General features: G+C 50.0%; 1 protein-coding gene across 1 annotated transcript in view; it reads left to right on the forward strand.

The window, feature by feature from the left end:
- The first annotated feature begins 1,148 nt into the window (after window positions 1-1,148).
- Window positions 1,149-17,304, forward strand: part of LOC122923252 (rab proteins geranylgeranyltransferase component A 2-like) — a 74,368-nt gene continuing 58,212 nt past the window's right edge. The window contains exons 1-2 of the mRNA XM_044274032.1: window positions 1,149-1,224; window positions 17,004-17,070. Of these exons, the coding sequence (XP_044129967.1) occupies window positions 1,176-1,224; window positions 17,004-17,070 (116 nt within the window). The 5' untranslated portion in view covers window positions 1,149-1,175. The remainder of the gene's footprint in view (window positions 1,225-17,003; window positions 17,071-17,304) is intronic.

A 17,304-nucleotide genomic window follows, 5' to 3' on the forward strand; every position in this document is an offset into this window, starting at 1 on the left:
ATACTGTCTGCTGAGCTGTGTATCTAATCCTATCCTGTGTGATACTGCCTGCTGAGCCTGTGTATCTAATCCTATCCTGTGTGATACTGTCTGCTGAGCTGTGTATCTAATCCTATCCTGTGTGATACTGTCTGCTGAGCTGTGTATCTAATCCTATCCTGTGTGATACAGTCTGCTGAGCTGTGTATCTAATCCTATCCCTGTGTGATACTGTCTGCTGAGCTGTGTATCTAATCCTATCCTGTGTGATACAGTCTGCTGAGCTGTGTATCTAATCCTACCCTGTGTGGTACTGTCTGCTGAGCTATGTATCTAATCCTGTCCTGTGTGATACTGTCTGCTGATCTGTGTATCTAATCCTGTCCTGTGTGATACTGTCTGCTGAGCTGTGTATCTAATCCTATCCTGTGTGATACTGCCTGCTGAGCTGTGTATCTAATCCTATCCTGTGTGATACTGTCTGCTGATCTGTGTATCTAATCCTATCCTGTGTGATACTGTCTGCTGAGCTGTGTATCTAATCCTATCCTGTGTGATACAGTCTGCTGAGCTGTGTATCTAATCCTACCCTGTGTGGTACTGTCTGCTGAGCTATGTATCTAATCCTGTCCTGTGTGATACTGTCTGCTGATCTGTGTATCTAATCCTGTCCTGTGTGATACTGTCTGCTGAGCTGTGTATCTAATCCTATCCTGTGTGATACTGCCTGCTGAGCTGTGTATCTAATCCTATCCTGTGTGATACTGCCTGCTGAGCTGTGTATCTAATCCTATCCTGTGTGATACTGTCTGCTGAGCTGTGTATCTAATCCTGTCCTGTGTGATACAGTCTGACAGGAGATCTTTCCTCAATTAGGGACGGTGCCTCTTATTTCCAACAACCAATCAGATCGCTGCTTCTATATTTCCTTCAGCAGTGAAGATGAAAGCAGCGATTTGATTGGTGGCTGTGGGTATCATTCCTCTCCTTTCTCAGCTCTAGTTATGATCTGTTCTCTAGCACAGATGTGGAGTAGTCCATTATGCGGGTGATGATGGGGGTTATTGTGCTCAGTAGTTGCTGTGTTGGTGATCGGGCAGATGCCCACAGTAAAGATGGCCGCCCAGTCATTAGCGTTCTATTTGCCTTCAGCTTTTCCGGGTTGCTCGGTCACATGATCACTCCGCCTCGGCAAGATGGCTGAAGACCTGCCTGCGGAGCTGGATGTGCTGATCCTGGGAACAGGTCGGGACAAATGATGATGTCGTGACATGATGGAGATGTGTTATAGGCTTGTGTGACCCGGCGGGGGGCGGAGCCAGAGAGTGACCCGGTTTGTTAGTAATGTCGGACTGTGTACTGATGATTCATTCATCTGTCTGCCGCTTACAGGACCCGGGAATGGGAGGGGTCAGTGGGCGTGTGCATTAAGGGGCCCGAGGAGCCCCATTTATCATGTGCCATAATGTCCTGGCTCTGGGTCCGTTATATTGTGGCCCCCAGGAGCCCCATTCATCATGTACAGTAATGTCCTGGCTCTGGGTCTGTTATATAGTGGCCCCCAGGAGCCCCATTCATCATGTACAGTAATGTCCTGGCTCTGGGTCCGTTATATAGTGGCCCTCAGGAGCCCCATTCATCATGTACAGTAATGTCCTGGCTTTGGGTCTGTTATATAGTGGCCCCCAGGAGCCCCATTCATCGTGTACAGTAATGTCCTGGCTCTGGGTCCGTTATATAGTGGCCCTCAGGAGCCCCATTCATCGTGTACAGTAATGTCCTGGCTTTGGGTCTGTTATATAGTGGCCCTCAGGAGCCCCATTCATCGTGTACAGTAATGTCCTGGCTCTGGGTCTGTTATATAGTGGCCCTCAGGAGCCCCATTCATCGTGTACAGTAATGTCCTGGCTTTGGGTCTGTTATATAGTGGCCCCCAGGAGCCCCATTCATCATGTACAGTAATGTTCTGGCTTTGGGTCTGTTATATAGTGGCCCCCAGGAGCCCCATTCATCATGTACAGTAATGTCCTGGCTCTGGGTCTGTTATATAGTGGCCCCCAGGAGCCCCATTCATCATGTACAGTAATGTCCTGGCTCTGGGTCCGTTATATAGTGGCCCTCAGGAGCCCCATTCATCGTGTACAGTAATGTCCTGGCTCTGGGTCTGTTATATAGTGGCCCTTAGGAGCCCCATTCATCGTGTACAGTAATGTCCTGGCTCTGGGTCCGTTATATAGTGGCCCTCAGGAGCCCCATTCATCATGTACTGTAATGTCCTGGCTCTGGGTCTGTTATATAGTGGCCCTCAGGAGCCCCATTCATCATGTACTGTAATGTCCTGGCTCTGGGTCTGTTATATAGTGGCCCTTAGGAGCCCCATTCATCGTGTACAGTAATGTCCTGGCTCTGGGTCCGTTATATAGTGGCCCCGAGGAGCCCCATTTATCATGTGCCATAATGTCCTGGCTCTGGGTCCGTTATATAGTGGCCCTCAGGAGCCCCATTCATCATGTACAGTAATGTCCTGGCTCTGGGTCCGTTATATAGTGGCCCCCAGGAGCCCCATTCATCATGTACAGTAATGTCCTGGCTTTGGGTCTGTTATATAGTGGCCCCCAGGAGCCCCATTTATCATGTACAGTAATGTCCTGGCTCTGGGTCTGTTATATAGTGGCCCCCAGGAGCCCCATTCATCATGTACTGTAATGTCCTGGCTCTGGGTCCGTTATATAGTGGCCCCCAGGAGCCCCATTCATCATGTACAGTAATGTCCTGGCTTTGGGTCTGTTATATAGTGGCCCCCAGGAGCCCCATTCATCATGTACAGTAATGTCCTGGCTCTGGGTCCGTTATATTGTGGCCCCCAGGAGCCCCATTCATCATGTACAGTAATGTCCTGGCTCTGGGTCTGTTATATAGTGGCCCTCAGGAGCCCCATTCATCATGTACAGTAATGTCCTGGCTCTGGGTCCGTTATATAGTGGCTCCCAGGAGCCCCATTCATCATGTACAGTAATGTCCTGGCTCTGGGTCTGTTATATAGTGGCCCTCAGGAGCCCCATTCATCGTGTACAGTAATGTCCTGGCTCTGGGTCCGTTATATAGTGGCCCTCAGGAGCCCCATTCATCATGTACTGTAATGTCCTGGCTCTGGGTCCGTTATATAGTGGCCCCCAGGAGCCCCATTCATCATGTACAGTAATGTCCTGGCTTTGGGTCTGTTATATAGTGGCCCCCAGGAGCCCCATTTATCATGTACAGTAATGTCCTGGCTCTGGGTCTGTTATATAGTGGCCCCCAGGAGCCCCATTCATCATGTACTGTAATGTCCTGGCTCTGGGTCCGTTATATAGTGGCCCCCAGGAGCCCCATTCATCATGTACAGTAATGTCCTGGCTTTGGGTCTGTTATATAGTGGCCCCCAGGAGCCCCATTCATCATGTACAGTAATGTCCTGGCTCTGTGTCCGTTATATTGTGGCCCCCAGGAGCCCCATTCATCATGTACAGTAATGTCCTGGCTCTGTTATATAGTGGCCCTCAGGAGCCCCATTCATCGTGTACAGTAATGTCCTGGCTCTGGGTCTGTTATATAGTGGCCCTCAGGAGCCCCATTCATCGTGTACAGTAATGTCCTGGCTCTGGGTCTGTTATATAGTGGCCCTCAGGAGCCCCATTCATCGTGTACAGTAATGTCCTGGCTCTGGGTCCGTTATATAGTGGCTCCCAGGAGCCCCATTCATCATGTACAGTAATGTCCTGGCTCTGGGTCCGTTATATAGTGGCCCCGAGGAGCCCCATTCATCATGTACAGTAATGTCCTGGCTCTGGGTCCGTTATATAGTGGCCCCCAGGAGCCCCATTCATCATGTACAGTAATGTCCTGGCTCTGGGTCTGTTATATAGTGGCCCTCAGGAGCCCCATTCATCGTGTACAGTAATGTCCTGGCTCTGGGTCCGTTATATAGTGGCCCTCAGGAGCCCCATTCATCATGTACTGTAATGTCCTGGCTCTGGGTCCGTTATATAGTGGCCCTCAGGAGCCCCATTCATCATGTACTGTAATGTCCTGGCTCTGGGTCCGTTATATAGTGGCCCCCAGGAGCCCCATTCATCATGTACTGTAATGTCCTGGCTCTGGGTCCGTTATATAGTGGCCCCCAGGTGTTTATTTAGAATGCACAGGTTTATGTTTTTACAGTGGCCCTAAGGAGCCCCAGGTACAAGTGGTGTATTTAAGCTGCAAGAATTCACCTAGTGGCCCCAGACATGGGTGGAGCGTGAACACGGGCTGATGGTCTTCTCTCCGTACATGTGACCGGTGCGACCGCCATACCGTGACCGGTGCGACCGCCATACCGTGACCGGTGCGATGGATCCGTCTTGCTCCGCACCACATCGCGGACAGAAAACCGCTGCTTGCAGGATTATTGTGTCCGCGATGGGGACGCAGCCATATGGAAAGGAATGCATTCTGCAGCGTTTCATTCCGTTTCGTTCAGTTTTGTCCCCGTTGACAATAAATGGGGACAAACCGGAAGCGTTTTCTTCCGCTATTGAGATCCTATGATGTATCTCAATAGCGGAATAGAAGACGCTAATGTGAAAGTGGCCTAAGGGGGTCATTTAATAAGACTGGAGTTATAGACGCTGGTGATAGATCCGCTGCAGTTATGAAGAGGCGCCGTCCATAACTTCGGCGTATCCGGTGCCAGTCTAACTGTAAGGCTACTTTCACACTGACGTTTCTGTTTTCCGGTACTGAGATCCGTCATAGGGGCTCGATACCGGAAAAAAAACGCTTCCGTTTTGTCCCCATTCATTATCATTGGGGACAAAACTGAACTGAACAGAACGGAGCGCTCCAAAATGGATTCCGTTCCGTTTAGTTGCGTTCCCATACCGGAGAGCAAACCGCAACATGTTGTATTTTGCTCTCTGTCCTGGGATGCGGAGCGAGACGGATCCATCCTGACCCACAATGCAAGTCAATGGGGACGGATCCGTTTTCTCTGCCACAATCTGACACAATAGAAAACGGATCCGTCCCCCATTGACTTCCAATGGAGCTCATGACGGATCCGTCTTGGGATCTATGTTACAGATAATACAACCAGATCCATTCATAACGGATGCAGACGGTTGTATTATCAGATCCCTGCCGGATCCTGTAAAAAACGCTGGTGTGAAAGTCGCCTTAACAGGAGCAGAAAATGATGCACGAGACCGCCTGCGGCCCCTCACCTTCCCCGCTCATGTTAGACCTGGTGCGAGCGGGGAAAAGTCGCAGATTGTGGCGCTAATAACCTGCGTCAGAAATATGCCTAATACAGATGTTTCTGGATAGTAAATGACCCCCTTAGTTTTTCCAGCACCCGCGGTGTCTGTCCCCGTCCTGCCGATACCCCCGGTTCTCTGCCCCTCTGACTGTACCGACTGCGCGGCGAGATGCCCTCAAATCCTGCAGCTCATCAGCCCAGTCATTACTCCAGATGTTACCCCCCACAGCGCCCCTGTAAGTGCTGCCACCAGGTTCCTGCGCAGTAAGTGCCCCAGGGTGCAGTGATGTCATTGTGCCGCTTGTCCCAGGAGCTTGCACCCTCTGTTTGGTCAGAGCATGCTGTAGGCCGCAGGACGGTGGTGGGGCTGAGCCGTATGGCCTCTGCTCTACCACAGAAGTCCGCTGAGGCCATGTTGCTCACCGCGGATCACAAGTCCTCCCCTGGTGGGCCCCACTGTGTGAGCGGGCCTGGGACCACCATCTCCACTGCTTCTCTGCCAATTCTTCCTGTGCAGCTCCAGAAGGATCCACAGCGGGGGGTCCCACAGCTCGTACCCCCACTGATCCATGATGTATCCTCAGGGGGCGTTCCCACGACCATGGGGCTGCTGTGCTGGTGTTGCAGACCGCAAGATTCAGCGAAAGATAGGACATGTGTCTTCTGCCGACCCAGGAGCCCACGAAGGGGCTTCTGTGGGCTGTGACTCCACGCTGCAAAAGATGGGACATTTCCTTTCTTTTACCGCATCTTGTGAATTGCGGACCTATGGTCACCGCGATTTGCGGCCCACAGCACGGGCACAGCTGCCCCAAGATCGCACGAAGGCCCCCTGAGTATTTGGTTAGGAGTGGATACTTTTGTATCATTACTGTTTATATGAACAGATACATTTAAGGATAATCCTGGAATCTCCCAGAAATAAGTCTCCTGTGTGTCCAGGGCTGACCGTTGGGGTTCATTCACACGTCCGTAGTGTATTGCGGATCCGCAATACACCCGCCGGCTCCCCCATAGAACCGCAATTGCAGACAAGAATAGAACTTGTTCTATTTTTTTCAGGAGCCGCTGAACGGAAGATCGGGGCTGTGCTCCGGAAATGCGGATGCGGAGAGCACACTGTGTGCTGTCCGCATCTCTTCCGGCCCCATAGAGAATGAATGGGTCCGGATTTGTTCCACAACATTGCGGAACGGAACCGGACCCGTTCTACAGATGTGTGAATGGGCCCTTAGCCTGTGGATACAAAGAAGTGTGTTGTATGCTTTTCCGTTCAAGACAAAAGAAGGGTTTGTCATTTCTTCCATCACATGTGGCTGCAGTCTGGTCTCCGGTCTGTATAGTGATATCACATGTGGCTGCAGTCTGGTCTCCGGTCTGTATAGTTATATCGCATGTGGCTGCAGTCTGGTCTCCGGTCTGTATAGTTATATCACACGTGGCTGCAGTCTGGTCTCCGGTCTGTATAGTGATATCACACGTGGCTGCAGTCTGGTCTCCGGTCTGTATAGTGATATCACATGTGGCTGCAGTCTGGTCTCCGGTCTGTATAGTGATATCACACGTGGCTGCAGTCTGGTCTCCGGTCTGTATAGTGATATCACACGTGGCTGCAGTCTGGTCTCCGGTCTGTATAGTGATATCACATGTGGCTGCAGTCTGGTCTCCGGTCTGTATAGTTATATCACATGTGGCTGCAGTCTGGTCTCCGGTCTGTATAGTTATATCACATGTGGCTGCAGTCTGGTCTCCGGTCTGTATAGTTATATCACATGTGGCTGCAGTCTGGTCTCCGGTCTGTATAGTTATATCACATGTGGCTGCAGTCTGGTCTCCGGTCTGTATAGTTATTATATCACATGTGGCTGCAGTCTGGTCACCGGTCTGTATAGTTATATCACATGTGGCTGCAGTCTGGTCTCCGGTCTGTATAGTTATTATATCACATGTGGCTGCAGTCTGGTCTCCGGTCTGTATAGTGATATCACATGTGGCTGCAGTCTGGTCTCCGGTCTGTATAGTGATATCACATGTGGCTGCAGTCTGGTCTCCGGTCTGTATAGTGATATCACACGTGGCTGCAGTCTGGTCTCCGGTCTGTATAGTGATATCACATGTGGCTGCAGTCTGGTCTCCGGTCTGTATAGTTATATCACATGTGGCTGCAGTCTGGTCTCCGGTCTGTATAGTTATATCACATGTGGCTGCAGTCTGGTCTCCGGTCTGTATAGTTATATCACATGTGGCTGCAGTCTGGTCTCCGGTCTGTATAGTTATATCACATGTGGCTGCAGTCTGGTCTCCGGTCTGTATAGTTATTATATCACATGTGGCTGCAGTCTGGTCTCCGGTCTGTATAGTTATATCACATGTGGCTGCAGTCTGGTCTCCGGTCTGTATAGTGATATCACATGTGGCTGCAGTCTGGTCACCGGTCTGTATAGTTATATCACATGTGGCTGCAGTCTGGTCTCCGGTCTGTATAGTTATATCACATGTGGCTGCAGTCTGGTCTCCGGTCTGTATAGTTCTATCACACGTGGCTGCAGTCTGGTCTCCGGTCTGTATAGTGATATCACATGTGGCTGCAGTCTGGTCTCCGGTCTGTATAGTTATATCACATGTGGCTGCAGTCTGGTCTCCGGTCTGTATAGTTATATCACATGTGGCTGCAGTCTGGTCTCCGGTCTGTATAGTGATATCACATGTGGCTGCAGTCTGGTCTCCGGTCTGTATAGTTATATCGCATGTGGCTGCAGTCTGGTCTCCGGTCTGTATAGTGATATCACATGTGGCTGCAGTCTGGTCTCCGGTCTGTATAGTTCTATCACACGTGGCTGCAGTCTGGTCTCCGGTCTGTATAGTGATATCACATGTGGCTGCAGTCTGGTCTCCGGTCTGTATAGTTATATCACATGTGGCTGCAGTCTGGTCTCCGGTCTGTATAGTTATATCACATGTGGCTGCAGTCTGGTCTCCGGTCTGTATAGTTATATCACATGTGGCTGCAGTCTGGTCTCCGGTCTGTATAGTTATATCACATGTGGCTGCAGCCTGGTCTCCGGTCTGTATAGTTATATCACACGTGGCTGCAGTCTGGTCTCCGGTCTGTATAGTTATATCACATGTGGCTGCAGTCTGGTCTCCGGTCTGTATAGTTATATCACATGTGGCTGCAGTCTGGTCTCCGGTCTGTATAGTTATTATATCACATGTGGCTGCAGTCTGGTCTCCGGTCTGTATAGTTATATCACACGTGGCTGCAGTCTGGTCTCCGGTCTGTATAGTGATATCACATGTGGCTGCAGTCTGGTCTCCGGTCTGTATAGTGATATCACATGTGGCTGCAGTCTGGTCTCCGGTCTGTATAGTTATTATATCACATGTGGCTGCAGTCTGGTCTCCGGTCTGTATAGTTATATCACACGTGGCTGCAGTCTGGTCTCCGGTCTGTATAGTTATATCACACGTGGCTGCAGTCTGGTCTCCGGTCTGTATAGTTATTATATCACATGTGGCTGCAGTCTGGTCTCCGGTCTGTATAGTTATTATATCACATGTGGCTGCAGTCTGGTCTCCGGTCTGTATAGTTATATCACATGTGGCTGCAGTCTGGTCTCCGGTCTGTATAGTGATATCACATGTGGCTGCAGTCTGGTCTCCGGTCTGTATAGTTATATCACATGTGGCTGCAGTCTGGTCTCCGGTCTGTACAGTTATATCACATGTGGCTGCAGTCTGGTCTCCGGTCTGTATAGTTATTATATCACATGTGGCTGCAGTCTGGTCTCCGGTCTGTATAGTTATATCACATGTGGCTGCAGTCTGGTCTCCGGTCTGTACAGTTATATCACACGTGGCTGCAGTCTGGTCTCCGGTCTCCTCTCTGTCTACAGTCGTGGCCAAAAGTTTTGAGAATGACACAAATATTAGTTTTCACAAAGTTTGCTGCTAAACTGCTTTTAGATCTTTGTTTCAGTTGCTTCTGTGATGTAGTGAAATATAATTACTCGCACTTCATACGTTTCAGAGGCTTTTAGCGACAATTACATGACATTTACGCAGAGTCAGTATTTGCAGTGTCGGCCCTTCTTTTTCAGGACCTCTGCAATCCGACTGCGCATGCTCTCAATCAGCTTCCGGGCCAATTCCTGACTGATACAACCCATTCTTTCATCATCACTTCTTGGAGTTTGTCAGAATTAGTGGTTTTTGTTTGTCCACCCGCCTCTTGAGGATTGACCACAAGTTCTCAATGGGATTAAGATCTGGGGAGTTTCCAGGCCATGGACCCAAAATGTCAACGTTTTGGTCCCGGAGCCACTTAGTTATCACTTTTGCCTTATGGCACGGTGCTCCATCGTGCTGGAAAATGCATTGGTCTTCACCAAACTGTTGATGGATTGTTGGAAGAAGTTGCTGTTGGAGGGTGTTTTGGTGCCATTCTTTATTCATGGCTGTGTTTTGGGGCAGAATTGTGAGTGAGCCCACTCCCTTGGATGAGAAGCAACCCCACACATGACTGGTCTCAGGATGCTTTACTGGTGGCATGACACAGGACTGATGGTAGCGCTCTCACCTTTTCTTCTCCGGACAAGCCTTTTTCCGGATGCCCCAAACAATCGGAAAGAGGCTTCATCGGAGAATAGGACTTTGCCCCAGTCCTCAGCCGTCCAGTCACCATATTTTCTGCAGAAGATCAATCTGTCCCTGATGTTTTTTTTGGAGCGAAGTGGCTTCTTTGCTGCCCTTCTTGACACCAGGCCATCTTCCAAAAGTCTTGGCCTCACTGTGCGTGCAGATGCGCTCACACCTGCCTGCTGCCGTTCCTGAGCAAGCTCTGCACTGGCGGCACTCCGATCCCGCAGCTGAATCCTCTTTAGGAGACGATCCTGGCGCTTGCTGGACTTTCTTGGGCGCCCTGAAGCCTTCTTAACAAGAATTGAACCTCTTTCCTTGAAGTTCTTGAGGATCCTATAAATTGTTGATTGAGGTGCAATCTTAGTAGCCACAATATCCTTGCCTGTGAAGCCATTTTTATGCAACGCAATGATGGCTGCACGCGTTTCTTTGCAGGTCACCATGGTTAACAATGGAAGAACAATGATTTCAAGCATCACCCTCCTTTTAACAGGTCAAGTCTGCCATTTTACCCCAATCAGCCTGACATAATGATCTCCAGCCTTGTGCTCGTCAACATTCTCACCTGAGTTACCAAGACGATTACTGAAATGATCTCAGCAGGTCCTTTAATGACAGCAATGAAATGCAGTGGAAAGGTTTTTTTGGGGATTAAGTTAATTTTCATGGTAAAGAAGGACGATGCAATTCATCTGATCATCTTCATAACATTCTGGAGTAGATGCAAATTGCTATTATAAAAACGTAAGCAGCAACTTTTCCAATTTCCAATATTTATGTAATTCTCAAAACTTTTGGCCACGACTGTACAGGTCTGTATAGTTATATCACATGCAGCTGGACGTCCGGCTCGTGGCCCAGTGTCGTGCAGACGTCTTCTCATGGTTTTTGTAGACGCTGTTTGCCGCCCTAGGCTACGGATGTGACATGTTCACGTGCGGTATGGAATGGATCACTCAGCGCCATTCTTCTAATCAGACGATGCGTCCGGGCTGAGGTTCTCCTCTCATCGCTCTTCTCCCAACCACCAGGACCCACAGTGTTTAACAGTTCTGACATCTCAGCACGGAGCGATCTGCCCGGGTGATAAACCGAGGCCTCTCAGCTCAGGATTCTGTCCTCTCAGTATAAGGCCGAATGCACACGGCCGTGTTCCGCGGCCGAGAGCGGTCTGTGGTATGCCGGGCTGGATTCCTGTTCGGAGCAGGAGCGCACGGCGTCATTGGTTGCTATGGCGCTGTGCGCTTCATGCCGCCGCTGCTGTACAGTAATACACTGTACAGCAGCGGCGGCATGAAGCGCACTGCGTCATAGCATAGACATAGTAAACCTAGAATGTGTCGGCAGATCAGAACCATTTGGCCCATCTAGTCTGCCCAATATACTGAATACTATGGATAGCCCCGGCCCTATCTTATATGAAGGATGGCCTTATGCCTATCCCATGCATGCTTAACCTCCTCCACTGTATTTGCAGCTAAACACTTCTGCAGGAAGGCTATTCCCTGCATCCACTACTCTCTCAGTAAAGTAATACTTCCTGATATTACTTTTAAACCTTTGCTCCTCTAATGTAACACTATGTCCTCGTGTAGCAGTTTTCCTTCTTGTAAATCTTCTCTCCTCTTTTACCTTGTTGATTCCCTTTATGTATTTAGCAGTTTTTATCATATCCTCTCTGTCGCGTCTTTCTTCCAAGCTCTACATGTTAAGGTCCTTTAATCTTTCCTGGTAAGTTTTATCCTGCAATCCATGTACCAGTTTAGTAGCTCTTCTCTGAACTCTCTCCAAAGTATCAGTATCCTTCTGGAGATATGGTCTCCAGTACTGAGCACAATACTCCAGATGAGGTCTCACTAGTGCTCTGTAGAGCGGCATGAGCGCCCCCTCTGTCTACTGGTAATGCCTCTCCCTATACACCCCAGCACTCTGCTAGCATCTCCTGCTGCTCTATGGCATGGTCTGCCTACCTTTAAGTCTTCTGAAATAATGACCCCTAAACCCCTTTCCTCAGATACTGAGGTTAGGACTGTATCACTGATTGTATATTCTGCTCTTGGGTTTTTACGTCCCAGGTGCATTATCTTGCACTTATCAACATTACATTTTAGTTGCCAGATTTTTGACCATTCCTCTAGTTTTCCTAAAACCTTTCCCATTTGGTGTATCCCTCCAGGAACATCAACCCTGTTACAAATCTTTGTGTCATCAGCAAAAATACACCCCTTACCATCAAGGCCTTCTGCAATGTCGCTGATAAAGATATTAAACAATATAGGTCCCAGAACAGATCCCTGAGGTGCCCCACTGGTAACAAGACCATGGTCTGAATATACTCCATGGACTACAACCCTCTGTCTGTCCCTCAGCCACTGCCTAATCCATTCAACAATATGGGAGTCCAAGCCCAAAGACTGCACTTTATTGATAAGCCTTCTATGTGGGACAGTATCGAAAGCCTTACTGAAGTCTAGATAAGCGATGTCTACTGCACCTCCTCCATCTATTATTTTAGTCACCCAATCAAAAAAATCAATAAGATTAGTCTGACATGATCTCCCTGAAGTAAACCCATGCTGTTCTTCATCTTTCAATCCATGGGATTTTAGATGGTCCAGAATCCTCTCCTTAAGTATGGTTTCCATTAATTTCCCCACTATTGGTGTCAGGCTTACTGGCCTATAGTTGCCCGATTCCTCCCTACTACCTTTCTTGTGAATGGGCACAACATTTGCTAATTTCCAATCTTTTGGGACGACTCCTGTTACCAGTGATTGGTTAAATAAATCTGTTAATGGTTTTGCTAGTTCGCCGCTGAGCTCTTTTAATAGCTTTGGGTGTATCCCATCAGGCCCCTGTGACTTATTTGTAGTATTTTTAGACAGCTGACTCAGAACCTCTTTCTCTGTAAAGACACAGGCGTCAAAAGATTCATTAGTCTTCTTTCCTAACTGAGGTCCTTCTCCTTCATTTTCCTTCGTAAAAACTGAACAGAAGTATTCATTGAGGCAGTCAGCTAGTTCTTTATCTTCTCCCATATTCCTTCCTTCTTTTGTTTTTAATTTGGTAATTCCTAGTTTTAGTTTCCTTTTTTCATTTATGTATCTGCAGAATGCCTTATCGCCTTTTTTCCCTGACTGAGCTAATTTCTCTTCTGCCTGTGCTTTAGAAGCTCTTATAACTTGTTTGGCCTCTCTCTGCCTAATCTTATAAATTTCCCTGTCATCCTCGTTTTTTTGTTTTTTTTTATAATTCCTAAATGCTATCTTTTAGTATTTAATGATTTTGGCCACTTCTGCTGAGTACCACAGTGGTCTCTTCCTTTTTTTGCTTTTACTGACAAGTCTAATGCATTCTTCAGTTGCCTTCAATAGTGCCACTTTTAAGTAGTCCCATTTCTCCTGGACTCCAATGAAACTGTTCCAATCTGATAGGGACTCGTATACCACTAATCTAATTTGAGAAAAGTCAGTTTTTCTAAAATCTAAAACTTTTGCGCTCCTGCTCTGAACAGGAATCCAGCCCGGCATAACACGGACCGCTCTCAGCCGCGGAACACGGCCGTGTGCATTCGGCCTAAGACCATGTGGTGATAACTGGGATGTGAGTGGACAGGAGGCATCGCACAATCGTCCCACACGACCCGATCTGACTTCTGAGGTTTCATGTGGCTTTTACTTTCAGTCTGGCTTTTATGCCCCTCCCACATTCTGCAGATTGGAGCTAGGTGCTGGAAATTTCATAATCTGTAGATCTGACTAACACCTGCTACTTCCTCAGTTTGCAGAATGTTATGGCTTCTTCTTGTGCTGGAATTTCATTGTTGAGCTGTCTCCCCCTAAAGTTCACACAATCAGGATTTGCATATGTCCGCAGCAGAAATCTGAAGCAGAATTTCCGGTGTTCCTAAATCTGTGTGAACACAGCCTGACTGACCATGTCAGGAGGAAGGTCCAGGCAGGGCAGTACCTAGATATCTCTAGTTACAAAGTGTGCGGTGGAGCTGGCACCTGATTATCCATTACCTGTGTATGTCGGTGTAGGTTAGAGGCTTTCACTTTGGCGCGGCCGATCTCCCCTGATACCAGCGATAAGTGTGGATAATAGAGGTCGGAGGGGAAGCTGCACCGCCGTCTAGAAAGGTCACTGGATTCCTTTGCTACCCTTGAAAAATGTGTAAAATTCCATCTGGCCGACAATCCGGGGTCCGGCCCATCAATAACTGGTAATAGTGCATGAGGGAGCCTCCAGCCTCGCGCCTCGTAAAGTAAGATCTATTCCTCCTCCGTGGTTGTCAGCGCCTCCTTATCCCTCACACTCACAGCTTAAGACTTATCTTCATTTCTGCCGCTGATTTTTTATTTGCTGGCATCCATTGATTTCTATTCTGCGGTGATAAAAATAAATGCAGCGGCCGCAGAGACGATCGGAAAATGTCAGGAACTTTGGAAAGTTTGTTTCTTTCATCTTGTCAGAGGACAGCGTGCATCCATCAGGACGCCTCATTATGTCCATCCACCGGCATAGTCCTTAATCTGCACAGGGTTATCCACCTGGGATCTGCCGGGGAAATGTGTCCCCCTTCACTGCGCCGTCTGTCTCTTTACATTGGACCTGCCGCTGCACCATCTCTATCTTTACAATGGACCTCCCCACCGCTCCATCTTTATCCTTACAATAGACCCCCTTCCCCGCTGAGCCAACTCTGTCCTCACACTGAACCTCCCCCAATGCCCCATCTCTCTCCTTACAGTGGACCTCCTCCTCCTGCCTCAATGAGCCATCTCTGTCCTCGCACTGCACCTCCCCTGCTGTTTCATCTACTTACACTGGACCTCCTCCTTCCCTGCTGCCCCATCTCTCTCCCCTAACACTGGACCTTCTCCTCGCACTCTGCCCCATCTCTCTCCCCTAACACTGGACCTCCTCCTCGCACTCTGCCCCATCTCTCTCCCCTAACACTGGACCTCCTCCTCGCACTCTGCCCCATCTCTCTCCTAACACTGGACCTTCTCCTCGCACTCTGCCCCATCTCTCTCCTAACACTGGACCTTCTCCTCGCACTCTGCCCCATCTCTCTCCCCTAACACTGGACCTCCTCCTCGCACTCTGCCCCATCTCTCTCCCCTAACACTGGACGTCCTCCTCGCACTCTGCCCCATCTCTCTCCCCTAACACTGGACCTCCTCCTCGCACTCTGCCCCATCTCTCCCCTAACACTGAACCTCCTCCTCGCACTCTGCCCCATCTCTCTCCTAACACTGGACCTTCTCCTCGCACTCTGCCCCATCTCTCTCCTAACACTGGACCTTCTCCTCGCACTCTGCCCCATCTCTCTCCTAACACTGGACCTTCTCCTCGCACTCTGCCCCATCTCTCTCCCCTAACGCTGGACCTCCTCCTCGCACTCTGCCCCATCTCTCTCCTAACACTGGACCTCCTCATCGCACTCTGCCCCATCTCTCCCCTAACGCTGGACCTCCTCCTCGCACTCTGCCCCATCTCTCTCCCCTAACTCTGGACCTTCTCCTCGCACTCTGCCCCATCTCTCTCCCCTAACACTGGACCTTCTCCTCGCACTCTGCCCCATCTCTCTCCTAACACTGGACCTTCTCCTCGCACTCTGCCCCATCTCTCTCCCCTAACACTGGACCTCCTCCTCGCACTCTGCCCCATCTCTCTCCTAACACTGGACCTCCTCCTCGCACTCTGCCCCATCTCTCTCCTAACACTGGACCTCCTCCTCGCACTCTGCCCCATCTCTCTCCCCTAACACTGGACCTCCTCCTCGCACTCTGCCCCATCTCTCTCCTAACGCTGGACCTCCTCCTCGCACTCTGCCCCATCTCTCTCTCCTAACGCTGGACCTCCTCCTCGCACTCTGCCCCATCTCTCTCCTAACACTGGACCTCCTCCTCGCACTCTGCCCCATCTCTCTCCTAACGCTGGACCTCCTCCTCGCACTCTGCCCCATCTCTCCCCTAACACTGGACCTCCTCCTCGCACTCTGCCCCATCTCTCTCTCCTAACACTGGACCTCCTCCTCGCACTCTGCCCCATCTCTCTCCCCTAACACTGGACCTCCTCCTCGCACTCTGCCCCATCTCTCTCCCCTAACACTGGACCTCCTCCTCGCACTCTGCCCCATCTCTCTCCCCTAACACTGGACCTCCTCCTCGCACTCTGCCCCATCTCTCTCCCCTAACACTGGACCTCCTCCTCGCACTCTGCCCCATCTCTCTCCCCTAACACTGGACCTCCTCCTCGCACTCTGCCCCATCTCTCTCCCCTAACACTGGACCTCCTCCTCGCACTCTGCCCCATCTCTCTCCCCTAACACTGGACCTCCTCCTCGCACTCTGCCCCATCTCTCTCCCCTAACACTGGACCTCCTCCTCGCACTCTGCCCCATCTCTCTCCCCTAACACTGGACCTTCTCCTCTCACTCTGCCCCATCTCTCTCCCCTAACACTGGACCTCCTCCTTGCACTCTGCCCCATCTCTCTCCTAACACTGGACCTCCTCCTTGCACTCTGCCCCATCTCTCTCCCCTAACACTGGACCTCCTCCTCGCACTCTGCCCCATCTCTCTCCCCTAACGCTGGACCTCCTCCTCCCACTCTGCCCCATCTCTCTCCCTATGTCATCCTTTTCCACATATTTCTGTGCTAGTGGCAATGGCGGCTGATTTGATGGTGGTAGTTGTCACCAGGCTCAGTGCTGGATGCTCCACCGTCCCTCCTCACTGCTCAGAGCTCATTATAACGTGGGCAGGATAAATATTCACGCCCTGATGAGAGGCGCCATCCATTGGGTTTTATGCCGATGCAGCAATGATCTCCACGTATGATTCTTGTTATCTGCCCGCCATCGGCTGGATTACTGTGTAGATGGGGTGATAAGTGGCGCCTGCACAGCTCTCCGCCCCCTGTCCTTAAACCCCGCCCCCTGTCCTTATAGTCCGGATGCTTCTTTGTCCTATGGCGCCATTAGAGCTTTTATGTAAATTCCGCTGGTTGCTTTTTGGCTCCACCCCTGCTGTCTTGTGACTCCTCCCACAATTCACTGCTCTCTGGTAACCTCTGAAGATGCCTTATTTCCGCAGGTCTGCCGGAATCCATCATCGCCGCCGCCTGTTCCCGGATTGGACAGCGCGTCCTCCATCTTGACTCGTAAGTTGTTTCACCGGATGGAAATTAATTTTATTTTTTAAGTAAATTGTATCACCTGCGTCAGGAAAATCTTGGAATTGTCACCCCGGGTGTTGTGGGCAACAATATTATGGGGTGAAATCCTCCTATTTATTGAGCGAGTGCCCTTTAACAAGAATAATGGCGGCATAGTCACCAGTCGCCTGATTTCCCGTTATAGCGCGCGTCTTCCTGGCCGATGCCACTTTACAGCCC

This window comes from Bufo gargarizans, unplaced genomic scaffold, assembly GCF_014858855.1.
Source record: "Bufo gargarizans isolate SCDJY-AF-19 unplaced genomic scaffold, ASM1485885v1 original_scaffold_1403_pilon, whole genome shotgun sequence".
NCBI classification, from domain to species: domain Eukaryota; kingdom Metazoa; phylum Chordata; class Amphibia; order Anura; family Bufonidae; genus Bufo; species Bufo gargarizans.